The following is a 17,642-nucleotide window of genomic DNA, read 5'->3' as shown; positions in this document are numbered from 1 at the left end:
GGAAAAGATCTCACCCTTTTCTCTTCAATGAAGAGCTTTTCTTTATATATGTTCTTCCACCTATCATATTCAATCTTGGGTAAGTTTTATGTCTTATTTATTCCTCTCTCTCTCCCACTTTGTTATCCCATTGCAATTTGGCAAATATCTTAGAAATATGACACATCATTCTTAATATTTTTTGAGGTTTAGAGTCTGTCTGTTGCCTATTTGTATATTTCGTATATGTCATTTCCCTCCATTTTCATCTAGACTTGCTAATGTATTGAATCTTAAGTTTAGCATGATGCTGAATTTATAATCAGATGAACCTTCCTAGGTATCCATTTTAAGTCTTATACTTCTTTCATTGCCAACAATTTTTGGTGCCCATTATGCAAGACACTGGCCTTTGGTGGGTAGCTGTGTTATGTATTAAATTGAAAAGCAAACTTGCCCGTACCAGAGTCACATTTTGAAAGCGACAATCAAGGTTTTTCGTTGAGTTCTTTTTTAACACCCTTTGGAAGTATAATTGGGTTGTGGAATTGCTCAGATGTGATCAGTCAGAATTTGCTGCGACTGGGCAAGCTACTTCCCAACTTGCAAAAGGTTCCAAGATCCAAATATCTAATTCTTCCATGGTGCAGTTTGATTTGTAAAAAATTTCTTATTTTTTGGTTTGTTTTGGTTTGGTTTTTCTATATTAACTGAAATTATGCTTGATATATACATGTTGATACTCGTGCTAAGTTTTGCTTTTAAGGGCTTGACTGTAAGTTGTAGAACTTAGAAGGTACTTCTTAGGTGAATTGTAATTGAAGTCTAGAGAGGGAATTGATCTACGAAATGTTACAATTGGCATTTGTAATTTTGCTCAAATGTTGAATGCAATTCATGGAATTCAAATAGAATGCTTAGAGAACTTGGTTTTGGTTCACAGATAATGCTGGCATTTTTTTTCTTTTTTATCATGTTTATGCGGATGTCATGTCATTGAGATTCTGTTTGGTGACCCAGTATCTGTTACTTTGTCTACATCTCATACTTGCACTTAAAATTCATTTGAATGAGGTAAATGTTACATGGTCAAGCTCGGAATTCTCTTATATGATGTCAATTTAACTGGATGAGTAATTCAAACTTGCTTTTCATTTCACAATACTCTGTGAGCATGACGCTAATCATTGTTAATTTTTGTTACCATCCTTCATTCTTTCTCTTACCCATGTAATCCTTCATTCCTATGTAATAGCTGTGCATCTTAATTATATTGAAAGTGGTTTGCTAAGTTACTTTGGATAGATTCATAGTGAAACTTTTAGCTTAATTCAGTCATATTGACAGAAGGAAATGTGAATTAAGATTATAAAGCCTTGTGCATTTATTTATTTCCTTCTTTGCCTTTCTTTTTAACATGAACTTTCTCATCAAGTTCTTGATCTTACACTCTTACTTTTCATCGTTAATGATCTCTTCCATTCTGCTGGGTAGCTGGGTATGGGTCCCTATTTACACGAGTTGCAAGTTTTACTTGCAGCAAGATAAGTGTTTCAGGATTTCTCCTCTCATGCTTTGTTTTAATAGATTCTAAATTTTGCATCTTTGGTTGCAGAAATAACAAGCTAACTCAAATCCCTAAAAATTCCTTGTGCAAGGGACTATCCTTTAATTGTGAGGCATTGCCATTGCTTTTTATATTAGCTAGCCATAAATGATAAGCCTCATTTGTTGGAGGCATGGGACCCTGTGAATGAATGCAGGAATAAATGACAGCATTAAACTCAACAGATATGCATTGTTATGTCTTATGACTCTAATATATTAAAATGTTATTGCCAGCAAAAATTATGTGCCATTTTTATGTGGTTAGAAAGTGCCTATTATGTTACCTGAGTAGCTTTCGCTTGTTGTTGGTAGCTTAAAAAATGTCCCTTCTTCTTTCATTTTTTTTTTTTTTTAATTCCAATTGCTATAGGTGATGGTCATGCTTGAAGCACTAATTCTAACCTTAACTGTGGTTTGCTCTATAACTGGATGCACCTTTTGGGCTTCTAAGAATGGTCAAGACTTCAGCTTTTTGGGACTAATTTTATTCACCAGCCTTATTATGCTCATCCTAACCAGTTGTATCCAGGTTAGATGTCTCATTTCTCTTTGTTTATTGAAGCCATCCAGCCATGGATACAGTAGTTTACAAATATTGGGAAATATATAGTATTTTTCTTGCTTTTATGTTTTATTATGAAGGTGTTTCTGTGGCAATATAAAAGATACAAGGTTTTCTTAACTCGAGTATGATCCCAAGCCATTTGCAATACCGTTTGACTGCATCAACACAGGGGCCTGCTTCTAGTTTTTGTTAAGAGTTATTTGATTTTATGATAATTCAATTAAATCTAAATTTAATGCTATTAATTGTCTTTAAAAATCTAATAAAATAGGTTATTAACGTTTAAAAAGTTGGATAAGCCCATTTTTCAGCTTTCTAATCCACAGGGTCATTGCAGTTCTTCTCTTCCTTGTCAATTTGAGTGTCTATTCTGCATTTGTATTTGTAGTTCAAGTGGTAAAAATTGCAATTCCACCTGTTTGCTGTATTTAAAGATTAAATTGTTCAAAGAACATCAAATTATTTGGATGATAGTGCCTGCTTTATGGAATCCTTTACGGAGTTGCTTTGACACATTGGATATTTACAAGTTCTGAGAATGTACCAGCTATGAAGTGCATATTCCTAATCATCCAACTTCATGGAATGAATATTGAGAGTAATAGAGTTACAACTAGTCTATATATTGTCCATTGCAAAGTTACCAGGGGAATTCAGCCATATGTTACCTGCAACCACGTTCCGAGATTGGCTTTCAAGAAGACTTATTTTCATGTTTTCCAGGGATTCAAATCTGAGCAATTGCTATGTATTGCGTCCGGACTGCAGATATTGTGTAATCATCTAAATTTTAGAGAGATTTTTGCACCTAAGAAAAATTAGACCATTGAGAAAACCTTAACCTTACTGCTTGCATTGTGAAAGATCTATTTTTAGCAAGTCACAAAAGTTAGCTGAAAGTTTGCTAGTTTTGATGTAAAAACAACAAATTAATTAATCATCTTTTTTAAACATGGAAATGACAAGTTCCCAAAAAGAAAAATAGTCTTATAGACTATGGCCTTATAAAATCTCAAGGCAAAGAAGGAAGTATACTGGAAAGAGTGAAGCAAAAGGTTTTTTTCCTCTTCTCATTGACGAAATATAACCAATTTGAATGTAAGAACCATTACATTAAAATTATAAAATCTAATGAATATAATTATTTTACATTAGAAATTAAAGCAAAAGGATTAATTTCTTAAATTGTTTTTTTAATAATTTGATTGGCCCAATAATTTAGACTAAAATTAATGTTCATAAGGACACGATACATGTCCATGTGATTATTTTCAAATTATGATTTTTAAAAATAATTTATTTTTTAAAATATATATTGAAAAAATAGCTAATACAAGAAAGAATATATATATATATGGATAAAAGGCATGTTCTAATTGTGTTACCATCATATTTCAGTTGTATGACTTCCAAGATAAATTATTAAATTATTTTTTACCATCTAATTTTATTTTAAAATTTATAATTTAAAAATTAAATAATTCAAATAATTTATTCTAAAGCTATTTGTTCTTTTCTTTTATTGTCCTATTTTTTTTTTAGTAAATGATAATATTGTCTAATAATTATTTGATTAGTATTATAATGATCAAATGTTTATGTCTTATAAAAAGTGGAGAAACTTCCCACATATTCTCTTTCTGGGCTAGTAGCGCAACAGATTAATCATTCTTTAAGCCCCAACATTAGCCTGAAAATCACAGGAGCCAGATAGTGAGTTGTAAGACCTCGGATCAATTGGTACACTTACAACCCTCAAGTTTGAACCTATAATCTTTTCCAAGCCCGCCTCATCATTAACCATTAGGCTAATAAATCATTGGTTAGTAACGCAACAGTTGAAAAAATTAAAAGGAAGAAACAACTTTTTTATTTTTTCATGGAGTATATCCCATGATCTCCAAGGCCTTCAATATGATGTTGAGAGATTCTATACTATCTTCTGCCTTTTTAAGTAGAAATTGGCACACTTGTTGATTTCTTCAAAGTGAAAGCTCTTCGTCAACATTCTCTGGACATGTTCTTTATGCGCCATTCTGAGTCTGAGCAATTCTTCACATGTGAGCTTGAGTCCTGCATAGTCCACACATAAATATGTGGAAAAATAAGATATTCTATCAATAAGATATCACATTTATAAGGAAAGATAAGATACCCTGTCAATTAATGGTCATGTCATCCGTTGAGGATCACAAATTAATAGGCATCATATCATCTGTTGATATTCTTTTCACTATAAAAGTTCACATGCCATTCGTTTTATGCCAAAAATTTATGCACACAGATAGGACTATTACCATGCATATGAAACAGATATTTACTATCTTCCTCCTTGCGTACTAAGTGAAACAATTCCTATTTTCCCCTATTGCGAGCAATCTCGCTCAAAAACTCAATCCCTTGCTCCTTATATCATGTTCTCTTTTCAAAACCAACTTATAAGCTTTTCAAAACCATCAATGAAGGTGCCTACTTATATCTTTTTACTCACTACTCTCTATATTTTTACTATTGCTGCTAGTGTGACCACATATAATGCTTTTTATTTAGTATTTTGTTGGCCACCCTCTTATTGTAAATCTAGTGTTCCCAGCAAGTGTAATAAACCTTATAAAGATGATAATTTCACTCTCCATGGAATGTGGCTTGTCAATATCGGTGGCCATAGTCCTAATCCTAAAAAATGGAAAGGACCTCCCTTTGATGCTAACATGGTATGTGCATGTATTTATGCATAAAGTTTAAGTTTAGTGTTCTAATTCTCAAAAATTAACAGTTTATTTATTTATTTATTTTTAATTATGTTACAGCTGATTAACTCTCCCATTATTGGTGAGTTAAACAAGTTGTGGCCAAATTTCGATGCCAAACAGTCTAATACTGACTTATGGGAACATGAGTGGGTTAAACATGGCATTTGCACGGGTTGGGACCTATTCCAGTACTACAAGAAATCAATAGACAAGGTGGAGCAAGTAAATATTCTCAGAGTATTGGAAACAGCAGGTAGTCATTACTCTATATTTTCTTAATATTTATGTTTTTATCTTATATAGTATTACAACTTCTTAAAATTCTTTTATTGGAACAGGCATTACTCCAAACAATGCTAAATACAATATCGATGATATTAAAAGAGCTTTCAACCACCTAACAAGACCCATCATACATTGCAATAAAGAAAAGTCCAATCCAGAGAAGATGTTATTTCAAGTATATTTCTGTCTAGATAGGAATGGAGAACAATTTCAAGACTGCCCATTGATGCCAGAGAAAGAATTAGTATTTGGATGCAAGACAGGAGATGAAGTTGTATTTCCTTAAGCATTAATAAGTCCTGCCAAAAAGCTGAAGCATGTTAAAATTGAGTTTGTTAGGAGAGGAGCCAATCATCTGGCCGTCTAGTTAACAAAAGCAAGCTGTTCTAAAGCTGAAATCTCCAATTTACCTCTGGTTTTTTTATATTACTTTGGTTGTTGTTTTCTGGTGTTATATATATATATATATATATATATATATATATATATATATATATATATATATATTTGGCTAATAATGTAAATGACATTGCTCATATGAAGTACTCTAATTTTACACATTTTACATACTATTTTGCATGGCATAATGATTAAATTTAACACTTCACAGCAGTGATTATGCTCGTATTATGGAAGATGAGTTTTAAATTTAAAGTTGAATTTATATTGAACATAATATTTAAAGCCAGTATTCTGTGGTGAGAAGGTGAAAACAAACTTTGTCCCAACTGATCCTGAGATGCCATTAGAATGCGAGACACACCAGTTAATATCCCCATTACCCCAAATGCTCCTCTGATTGTTGAAAAGGAAAGTGAGTCAATTTTTCAAGAGATGTGCATGTGGTAGATTCCAATTCCAAAACCCAACTCAATAAAAATGGTGCCAGAACCAAAATGCAGAGAGGTGTTGTAGACCCTTATTTTGTGATGAGTATGTGCATTGAGGCCTTAGGAAACCCAATGATGAAAAATTATATGACTGTAAGATGTAATTTGAGGCATGGAGCTGAATTATTAATTCCGTGGCATGATCTTGAAAAAATAAAAATAATAATAAAGTTTTGGGGAAATTAATTTAATTAAATTTAAATAAAATTTTATTTTGTTTAAATTTAATATGGATAGTTCTTAAATGAATCTAACTAAGTTTAATTGGGCTCCATGGGCCTAAGAAAGCCTAGTTAGAAATTTTAAATGAGACCCATTTAATTATTTTCTAAAAATTAAAATAACAAAATACCTCTCTCCTCTTTGGCCCCACTCTCTTCCTCACTCCCAATTGGTGCCTTCCATTTTTTCCTGTCTTCCTATTGGTTGAAACACCTCACCCATATCCCAGTCTTATTCGAATTCTGCAATCGTAGTTGTTTAAGTCATCTAAACTTTATCACCCTAAGACTCCAAACCCTACCACACCTCTTCCTCATTCCTTATTGGTGCCTTCCATTTTTTCCTGTCTTCCTATTGGTTGAAACACCTCACCCATATCCCAGTCTTATTCGAATTCTGCAATCGTAGTTGTTTAAGTCATCTAAACTTTATCACCTTAAGACTCCAAACCCTATCACACCTCTCTCCCAAAACCCTATAAATACCCTACTAGAGAAGGAAAGAAAGGAGGATGGGAGGAAGGAGGAAGAGAAAATTCAGAGCTATAAGAAATTTAAAGATATTCAATGTAACACCCCAAAATTTTAAATTTTATGAGCATTTTTGGTATTTTAATTTTATTTAAATTTTAGGAATTTTTTTGAGATTTTCCGGATTTTAAAAATCGGGTTCGATTTTCTGAAAATATAAACTTTGATGATTTTTAAAAATTAATTTAAAGACCACGTGGCAAAACTAAAAATATATTTGGAGCCTATATATTTTTCTGAGTTTTCTGGAATTTTTTCAGAATTTTTGGACCTCGTTTTCGGTCCCGAGGCAGAGTAAAAATTCAAAATTTTGTATTCTGAATCGAACCGGACCGAATCGGACAGGTCAAATCGGACCGACCTTTTCCTTCTTCCCTTTTTCTTCCTAGCATGCGACGTTCCCTCTCCCTTTTCTCTCTCTTTTCTCTCTCCTCCCCTCCCCTGCGTCCCCACCTCGCCAGCCGCCCCTGTATCCCAGTAGGCCACGCCCCAAACGGCCGGAACGCGTAACGCCCCTCCTACGCTGGGCGTTTCGGCTTCCCCGGCCAAATCCGGCCGATCCGGCCACCAATTGGACCGGGTCTTGTGTCTAAAATCATCTACTCGGAGAGAGCTTTCCATAGACACCAAGAACGCCGAAATCCATTTAGCGGTTTGTCCAATTTTTGCTCGGGAAGATTTTAGCCCATTTCGACTTTTGGGCTAGATTTCTCGAAAACCGTGAATCCCACGAGAAAACTGAGGCTACCAGCGCGCTCCACTCGTCGAGAGCTTCGCGGCGACATAAATTTCAAATTTTTCCGACACCGTTTTTCGGTGGGTCCCACGGAACTTCGCAGTGTTTTTCCGAGCCTTTAATGAGCTTAGAAAATTCTGAAAAATTTATGTACTAACCCCCGTGTTATGGGCTTCGTGTAGGTATCCTCAATTCGCGGAAATTCGGCTTGACCGGTTTGTGAATTTCCTACGCATGCACTGCATCGGAAAAGTCTCCGAATTGGACCGAGGTTTTGGCTACCCCCCCATTGTCAGACGTCCCGAGTGCGTCCCCGAAGTCGGAATCGGCAAAGGTAAACCCGAACCTTGCTTTTTCGTAATTTTCTAGTGCTTAAATAGGATTAAAAATCCATAAAATATTCGTGGTAGCTTAGAAAATTACGATTCTTTTTGCAATAGCTTAGTAATATTGCTAAGGACCGCGGGGCAAAGTTTTATAATTTTTAGAGCTTGTTTGGGCAGTTTTTGCAAAAATGATCAATAATAAGGACTAAATTGAAAGTTTGCGTATTGTGATGGATGACTGATTTGATGGGCCCAGGAGGGGTTGTGTGATATGATTGAGCTGTGGATATATGGATTGTGAATATAGAAGTGTGTTTTGAGCCATTTTGCAGGTTGGGTAGGTCCTAGGTATAGGGGAGACTCTGCCGGATTTTCGGCACGACTTAGGACGTATTGGTCTTTTTCTTTGTTTGTATTGAGTCAAATTTATTAAATGATTGTAATAAAATTGTCAGTGAGCAGACGACCTTCTTCCTCCGCCACCGCCACAAAGTGATTGTCGTCAAGTCTGTGAGTAGAATATTAATTTTAATTGTAATTTCGATATTATTATATGTTCAAGCATGCCCATGCATCACTTATATGCATATATTTATGTAGTTAAACTCTAGGCACGATTTATGTTGCATTCATAACTGTTGATGTGCCATGGATGTTGTTGTGGTAATTTGGAGCAGTTGGCGTGCGTGTGATGTGGTGTGGACTATGGATAGGACGGGGTAGTCACGGCTTGAGTAATTCGCTGGGACCCGATCCTTCGAGGGGTAGTCACGGCTTGAGTAATTCGCTGGGACCCTCGATTTGGTTATTAAGTGGAAGTCCGAGCTTGAGTAATTCGCTGGCACCAGGTTGGATTTAAGAGAGCTGTATAGGGGATCAACTCCCATATGTTATGATTGATACTACAGGGTGTGTGAGTGCTCCAAATTACCTTTTTGATGCTATGATGTGAATTTATTGCTGATGTTGCATTTCACTCTACAGGGTGCATTAGTTTTAGATAGTTATAGGGATTATGGTTAAAATTGATATTTTACTCTCTGAGTCGAACGCTCACTCCTGTTCAATATTTTTTTCAGGCTACAGGAGGATTTTATTTTTGGTTAACCTGCTTTTCTCCTTCGCAGGTTGTTTATCAATATTTGTGTAATTTTATTTACTCCTAGAATTTCCGCATGTGTTAGAAGTATTTATTTGATTATGGTCTGTAATATTATTATGTTGGACCTGTAAACGTATAATGATATGTATGTTTGATGGATTGGATGAGGGAGCTGAGCTCCCATTTATTTTTATGAGGATATGAGTATGTGGAGGGTGAGCTGAGCTCCCAAATTGAGTATTTATTATGTTTACAGGTCGGGTGAGTCGAAAACTCCCCGTTGGAAAGTCCATTTTATGGCCGGACTCTGTCCGTTTGGTTTCTTGAAATTGGGCCCAAATGGGCCTTAGAGTTGGGTTAATGAACAGTTAGGCTTACTACGGGCCTCGGGGGCTTTAGGCTGGCCCAGGTCCTAGTGCCGGTCCGGCCCATAGGTTGGGTCGTGACATTCAAGACTCTGAGTTCTTCCTTATTTTTTCTTTTCTTCAAGAAGATTTTCATACAAGATTTCTGGAAGGTCAGTTTTCATTATTTTCTTTTCAAGATCTATGCCACACAATATTTTAATTCTATACTCTTTGTCTTCAATTTATTTTATATGTTCATATAGATCATGTAATCATGTTTAATTTGAGGGGATACACAACTCTGCACATGTTTAGTTTCTGTCTCTTATATTTTTATTATTTTTCTTTATTTTCTGAATCTGTAAAAAATTTGTAAAAATTATATTCATATTCTACACGAAATTCCATTAATTTTAGGCTCAAGAATAACTAAAAAAGCTTTAATATTTTGTAAGTTATGGCTGTTTGAAGTTAGGATTCTTGTAAAATTTGATTTGCAAGATATCCGATTTGTGGAGCCCATATCTCCCTTGTTCCTTAATATTTTTGTGTAAATCTAGTGTCTAAAATTAACTTCAGAATCTTATGAATCTTTTCCAATTGGATTTGCATTCATATCTATTGTGGTTAATGAGTTATGAACTTTACAAAAAAAGTAGTACGATTCTGTCATTTAGAAAAGTTACGATTTATGTAGACCATTCGGCTAGAGTTTTATTTGATTTATAAATTTTATAATCTTGTATGATATGTAGGCTGTCTTCTGTAATTTTTTTTATGATTTTTAGGCATGTATAACTATTTTTAAAAAATCGGATTTCTTGCTACTGTTAATCTGCCAGAATTTAGAAATTGCATATTTATGCATATTCTTGTATTTTCTTGGGTTTTAATTGATATTTGATCTATTTTTCTGTGTTCTTTTAATTCAAGAAATGTTATGAAGTGTTTGGATCATGTTAGAAGACTTGGACCATTAGGTAGTTGTAACAAGTTAGGAATCTTAACCCTTTAGGAGACTAGAGTTAGAATCCAATGTAAATTGTTATTAATATCTTCTTTATCTCTTTTATTTTCTTTAGTTTCTTTATTTTTTATTACAAAAAAAATTGGTAAGTAGCCCTAAGGTAAGTACCAAAGAGGGCATTTGTGTGGAGCTTATATGGAGCTAAACGGGAGTAAGCCAGGGATATCATTGCCATACTAGAAGAGAAGACCATTTTTTAAGGGTAGCTTGCCCCAATGGCAACTGCATTTACCAACAGGTAAGTAGCTCTAAACTTCTCGAATAACCATTGGCATGAAATTGTAGTAATAATAGAACTTTTATTTGGTAAATTAAAATTAATTTTGTTTTTAATTTAACTGATCTTTGCATGTAATTAATTTAAATACGTACTTTGTAAATTAAAATTAATCTTCTTTATAAATTAAACTAACATTGGCATGTAAATAAATTTAATTTAATACTTGGTAATTGTAAAATAAATTTGCATGTTAGAAATCTTTATTAGGTTGTGATTGTTTGGGCCTTATGTGATATTAGAATAAATTACACATGTACATAATTAACTTAGTTCAATTATCCTTAGGGTAACTTGATGAAAATTAATTAATTAGGTTAAATAGAAACGTAGGGTTATTTGAAATTGAATTTGTTTGTAAATTAAATTCTCAATAATAAATTAATTTTAGTCATCTGGTAAATATCATTTAAATAATTAGCAACCCCATAGATAGGAATTACATGTGCATGAAAATTGTGTGTAAACAACAACCCTTTTGTGAATTACTTGCGTGTGAAGGACTAGAATTACATTTTTTAGGATAAAGTTTAATAAAGGAATAATAAATAAGACTTCTAGAAACATTAGTAGAGGACTGGCACTCGAATCAACGAGGTTAGACCAGGCGTAAGAGGTGCCTAACACCTTCCCCTTACGTACCCACTATCCCGAACCTAGACATTGGGCTATGGTAATGACGGTTGTGGAAACTCTGCAAGGAGTAAGTTGCCATCCATGACCCTCGGAAGAAACACTGAATATGTCCCGGTTATTACCCGGGTGGCGACTCCTGTTTATCTATGCCTTCGTGGCATAAATCCTTAGTACTGTGGTAGTGTTATGGGAAGACGGTACTTACCAGTGGTTTGATTCTGTTAGGGTTGTATGAAGTGCATGTCTAGGAAATGCTGTCTAAGGAGGTGGTATTTAAGTGAGACCATTGTGACTCCACCATCTTTCCTGGGCATTACCTGGTGCATTTTATATAATTCCAATGGATGATATTTCGCCTCATACCCCCCTCCTCACAGTTTGGCGACTCCACTGGGGATTAAATGGATAGTTACTCCAACTTGTTTCTATCAGTCTAATATTATTCCTCTGTTAAACTTTTTGCATTGCACTACACTATCACACGGATCACTCTTGCCCTTTTTAGCCCCGCTAGTACTTGCGAAGGAGACCATAGTTTCACTCGAGCTATGACGAATTGGTGATTGCTAGCACCTCATGCCCGTACCTTCGTGTATATAAAAGAGCCACAGCTCCGGCCGTTGTGCTTAATGGACAAGCTCTCGTATGGGTGACCCTTTTTCTACCCGATGAAGCCCATGGACCATAGATTTCAGCCCTAGGTACCCCGTAGATTTTTATTGTGCTGGATTTATAACCTTATTTTTAAAACCATAAGTTTTAGTGGTAGTTGAGATGAACCAAGTCCTATGCATAAACCCAATTTGTGTATAGGCCCAAGTCCGTTTCAAAACCCGTGTTAAGCAAGAGGATGCTTACTTGGTTAAACTTTAAGAATATAAATCCTTTGCTTGTGAGGGAAGGATTGTCCTGGACCACCCCCGGTTGGTGTGTCTAGTGTACCGTAGCCTAGGATAGAAATTTTTCTTACCCTGCACGTGAGAGTTGAAGGTATAAGGGGGCGAAGATTCAATTCTGGAGATTTTTTTTTTCAGTTTTGATTCAGTCTTTGGTCCGATCTTAGTTCAGTTTATATAGTCTGGTTTTGGTCTATTGGTATGGTTCCGTTTTGGTTTTGTAAAAGGAAAGGCAAAAAAAAAAAAAAATGGTCCGTTCATGCATTACATTCATGTACATAGCATACTTAGGTTAACCCTTAAATCTTTTTTTTTTTTAGCAAACATAGCCTCAAAACACACCAAAGAGACTTCCAATCAGGTCACTTGGGTTAGGGAAGGGAAGAGACTAGTAAGGATTTCACCTGCACTACTTAAGATGGAAGAAACTATGGCCGTACTTGATGAAATATTGAACGCCAAGATGTTTGAGCTCAAAGAGATAATTGTGGTCAACTTTAGAAAGAGGCCCCAAGGTAGTCCAATTAAGTGGCATTAAAGTTATTGAGGTTCAAATTGTGTCTCATACCCCAAAGAGATTTTTCTAATTCAGCCAACCCTTATCCAAAGTTTTGGAGTGTCTCAAAGCTCAAGACCTCCTATAGCTCTTAGTACCTAGACCACTATTAAATCCACTCCCACCTAGCTATGATATCAACCAATGTTGTCGGTTCTACCAGGTCCACAGTCATGACACCGACTGATGCTTTCAACTTAAGCATGATATCTAAGACCTAATTGATGCCAAAAGGATAATTGACCCAGAAAATCAACAAAAAAAAAAAACCACACTAGCCCCATGCTTGTCCAAAATTTCCACCTATACTAGGTCTCTACATGATCTCCATCACCCCAAATAACCCTATTGACTTTATCCAACCCATCCAAAAGCTCACTGAACCTATCCAACCCATCCAAAAGCCTAATGAACCTCAGTCTATAATGGTTGTTGACATTTCTGATAATTCTAGCTATGATGAGGGTCCTTTGGATGTCTGGACTGATTCTGATAAGGAGATAGTTACATTACAACTAGATAGTTCAGTTCCACTAGTGTCTGATTTTCAAGTTATTGGGATCTATGAAAACTAGATGGATCTAAAAGTGGCTACTATGAAGAAAGGGATGAAGTTTTTTCTTAGCATAGGCCTAGGAGAAAGTATAGATGGCCTAGTGGCTTTTCTTGAGATGAAGGGATAGATCACAAGGTGTGGTTTAGGCTATGAGCTAACTGAAGAGAAAGAAGAACCAAAGCCTCCTAAGTCCCTGAAAGAGGGGGCAATTACCTGAACATATGATTAAGGGTTAGCACATGTGAAAGAGCTAAGGCAGAAAATCAGCACCATTAATCTAAGGACTGCATGGACAGCCAAACACCTAAAGCTACACCCCTAAGTTTGAGTCTGTCTTTTGTAATGCTCACAGTAGTGATACTGATGTTTTTAATTCTGATGTACTTGATAAAGATTTTGAGGCAAAGATCAATAACATGACCAGTCCTTTTGCTTACTTGTTTGATGTTTATTCTAATAGGCGTATGCATGGCATTCATAATCATTTAGAATCAGTTTCTATTAATGTATCAAAATCGATCTTTATTAATTTGGGTACACCAAATAATACTAAAGACATTAAGTTAGCTGAAGATTTAACCCAAGAAGAAAGAGATAAATTTATAGCCTTATTAACAAAGTACCAAGAAGCAAATACCTTGAGCTTAAAATGATATGGTCGATTCCTAAGCCACGTGATGTCCTCATAGGAAAAGAGTGATCAAAAGTTGACTAGGCAAGTTATCCTAATGAAGAGTAAAATTTCATGCTATGAAGGATTAGTAGTAGCACATGTGGACCTAGAGGAAGAAGGAAAATGATATGAAGACATAAGGAGGTCTCTGGAAGTGAGAGAATACTCGCAATAAGCCTACAAAAGAGATAGAGCAATAATTCATAGATTAGTCACTCAACTTACTTTAGCTGGAAGGCAATTCTACAAACTCTTATGTGTGATATAAAAATAGGCTGAGCAAATAATGAAAGAAGTACATGCAGGAATGTGTGATCCCCATATGAATGGAAAGGTTCTAGTTGGGAAAAAATGTTCAAAACATATAAGGATAGGCCTGGAAAACTCCCTTATGTTCTTTAAGGTTATCGTAGTACTGCAAGGACATCCATGGGGGCAACCTCATTCTCTTTAGTGTATGGGACTAAAGCAGTGCTATCCATTAAGCAAGAGGTCAAATCCTTAAGAGTGATGCTAGAAGCTAAGATCCTAGAAAATGAGTGGGCCTAGAAGAGATATGAAGAACAAGCTTTGATTGATGAAAAGAGGACGTGAGCCTTGTATCATATGCAGGCTTATCAGAGGAAGATAGCTAAAGCCTTTAATAAGAAGGTGAAGCCAAGAAAGATCAAAGAGGGAGACATGGTTTTGAAATAAGCTCGGCTCGTCCCTTTTGATTTAAGAAGAAAGTTTAACCCAAACTAGGATGGTCCATACATAGTCAAAAAGATCTTGCTACTGTAAGAATATCAGACCTGGATGAGAATGAGTTTCAAGAACCAGTCAATTTAGACAAGCTTAAATGGTACTTTGTGTGAGACAGGCCCGCTAGGCTGAAAACCTGCAAAAGGTGGTCTAGGCAAAAGTAAAGGTCAAAGAAAAAAAAAGAAAAGAAAAGAAAAAATGCTAGATTGAAAACCTGCAAAAGGCAGTCTAGGCAAAAGGAGAGATGAGAGAAGATCTGGGTGGAAAACCTGAAAAGGTCATTCGGCAGGTTATAAAGCTTATTTCTACTTTAGAAGGTTAGAAATTTGGCAAAACTAAATGTAAGAGGGAGTAATGGTGTACCTGAATAAATAAAGAAGTTTTTATTGCATTAACTAGGAATGGATTTTATTTAATTATGATTGTGAATGTTTGTGTCTTGAGAGATACATCAAATGATTAAGTACTTGAACTGCATTGTTTTGATTTAATCTATGTCTTCTGAGTATGACAAGATAGGTGCTTGATATGGATGCCCTGGCAATTGTCCAATTTCAAAAAAAAAAAGAGAAAAAAAAAAGAGCTCACTAGGTGGAAAACCCAAAAGGGCCGCTTAGGCAAAAGTTAGAGCAAACCCGCTGAGATGAAAACCCAAAAGGGCATTTCAGGCAAAAGTTAGGGCACAAAGAATTGAGTTCATGGAAGAGAAAGGAGTCAAGGCAGAACAAGATTTTGAAATGGCTTTAGAATAATGAACCATGGGGGGAGAGAAGAAAAAAGAAAAATCAGAGAAAAATTGTATTGTGACCTTAAGGAAGTCTTTTTTGGTGAACAATTCTTCTAAAAAACTTTGAGGCTATAAGAAAGTTTTTGCAAAAAGAGGTCCCCCAGAGGACTAAGTTTTTTTAGAATCTTTAGTAAAATCAGCATGCCCATGATAGGAAGTAGCATACAGGAAACATAAAAATCAGAGAGAATTTTGAGACCCAGTTATCCCAATTTTTTCAAATCATGAATTAGATATTTTTTAGTAAGTCTTTAGATGTTGTTTAGGGCGCATGACATAGTTGTGTAAGACATAGAAGAACATGCATCAACATGTCACCTGTAGGTGTGTAAGGCGTAGCATAACATGCATCACCACAGTTTCAAGTGTCAAACTACGAGGGGGTCTGATTCTTCCTTAGGATAGCGAGGGGGATACGTAGGTAGTTTAGGACCGCGGTCCTAAATACGAACCCATAACATTTCATGACAGATATTTTTTGGTAAGTCCTTAGACGTTGTTTAGGGCATATGGCATAGTTGTGTAAGGCGTAGAAGAACACGCATCAACATGTCACCTGTAGGTGTGTAAGGCATAGAAGAATATGCATCACCACAGTTTCAAGTGTCGAACTACGAATGGGTCTGATTCTTCCTCAGGATAATGAAGGGGATACGTAGGTAGTTTAGGACTGCGGTCCTAAATACGAATCCACAACATTTCAAATAACACAGTTGCCATTGTCATGAGACCGTAGCTAGTCTCATGACACAGAGTGTACCGAGCAAGATGCACTCAATTTTCACATGACACAGTTATACTATTATGAGACCGTAGCTAGTCTCATGACGCAGAGTGTATCGACAGAGCAAGATACACTCATTTTTCACAAGACACAGTTATTACTGTTATGAGACCGTAGCTAGTCTCATAACATAGAGTATGTCGACCGAGCAAGATATACTTGATCCTCATAGCCAATGTTTCATAGTTATTATAAATTTGAGTTTCACTTTGACGAAACTTGAGCAATGCTTTCGCATTGATTTCAACTTTCTCCAAAGTGGGGGGCAAACTGTAGACCCTTATTTCGTGATGAGTATGTGCATTAAGGCCGTAGGAAACCCGATGATGAAAAATTATATGACTGTAAGATGTTATTGGAGGCATGGAGCTGAATTATTAATTCCGTGGCATGATCTTGAAAAAATAAAAATAATAATAAAGTTTTGGAGAAATTAATTTAATTAAATTTAAATAAAATTTTATTTTGTTTAAATTTAATATGGGTAGTTCTTAAATGAATCTAACTAAGTTTAATTGGGCTCCATGGGCCTAAGAAAGCCTAGTTAGAAATTTTAAATGAGACCCATTTAATTATTTTCTCAAAATTAAAATTACAAAATATCTCTCTCCTCCTTGGCCCCAGTCTCTTCCTCGCTCCCTATTGGTGCCTTCCATTTTTTCCTATCTTCCTATTGGTTGAAACACCTCACCTATATCCCAGTCTTATTCTAATTCTGCAATCGTAGTTGTTTAAGTCATCTAAACTTTATCACCCTAAGACTCCAAACCCTATCACACCTCTTCCTCACTCCCTATTGGTGCCTTCCATTTTTTCCTGTCTTCTTATTGGTTGAAACACCTCACCCATATCCCAGTCTTATTCGAATTCTGCAATCGTAGTTATTTAAGTCATCTAAACTTTATCACCCTAAGACTCCAAACCCTACCACACCTCTTCCTCATTCCCTATTGGTGCCTTCCATTTTTTCCTGTCTTTCTATTGGTTGAAACACCTCACCTATATCCCAGTCTTATTCGAATTCTGCAATCGTAGTTGTTTAAGTCATCTAAACTTTATCACCTTAAGACTCCAAACCCTATCACACCTCTCTCCCAAAACCCTATAAATACCCTACTAGAGAAGGGAAGAAAGGAGGAAGAGAAAATTCAGAGCTATAAGAAATTTAAAAATATTCAAGACTCTGAGTTCTTCCTTATTTTTTCTTTTCTTCAAGAAGATTTTCATACAAGATTTCTGGAAGGTCAGTTTTCATTATTTTCTTTTCAAGATCTATGCCACACAATATTTTAATTCTATGCTCTTTGTCTTCAATTTATTTTATATGTTCATATAGATCATGTAATCATGTTTAATTTGAGGG

The 17,642-nt window shown here is 35.5% G+C and overlaps 1 protein-coding gene across 1 annotated transcript; it reads left to right on the top strand.

Moving 5' to 3' along the window:
* Positions 1 to 4,611: 4,611 nt before the first annotated feature.
* On the top strand, positions 4,612 to 5,476 carry LOC131183222 (intracellular ribonuclease LX-like). The gene is made up of 3 exons (XM_058153571.1): positions 4,612 to 4,866; positions 4,963 to 5,158; positions 5,244 to 5,476. Exons 1-3 carry the CDS (start codon positions 4,612 to 4,614, stop codon positions 5,474 to 5,476), a joined length of 684 nt encoding a protein of 227 aa, XP_058009554.1.
* Positions 5,477 to 17,642: the final 12,166 nt, after the last annotated feature.

The sequence above is a fragment of the Hevea brasiliensis genome, chromosome 1, assembly GCF_030052815.1.
Source record: "Hevea brasiliensis isolate MT/VB/25A 57/8 chromosome 1, ASM3005281v1, whole genome shotgun sequence".
In the NCBI taxonomy this organism is placed as follows: Eukaryota; Viridiplantae; Streptophyta; class Magnoliopsida; order Malpighiales; family Euphorbiaceae; genus Hevea; species Hevea brasiliensis.
This window is presented reverse-complemented; position numbering and strand designations above follow the sequence as displayed.

Bases quoted from the DNA above. Each gene is read 5' to 3' on its own strand.
- LOC131183222 (XM_058153571.1), top strand. From the start codon at position 4,612: ATGAAGGTGCCTACTTATATCTTTTTACTCACTACTCTCTATATTTTT. The intron at 4,867-4,962 runs GTATGTGCATGT...ATTATGTTACAG, and splicing joins CTCCCTTTGATGCTAACATG to CTGATTAACTCTCCCATTAT. The intron at 5,159-5,243 runs GTAGTCATTACT...TTATTGGAACAG, and splicing joins CAGAGTATTGGAAACAGCAG to GCATTACTCCAAACAATGCT.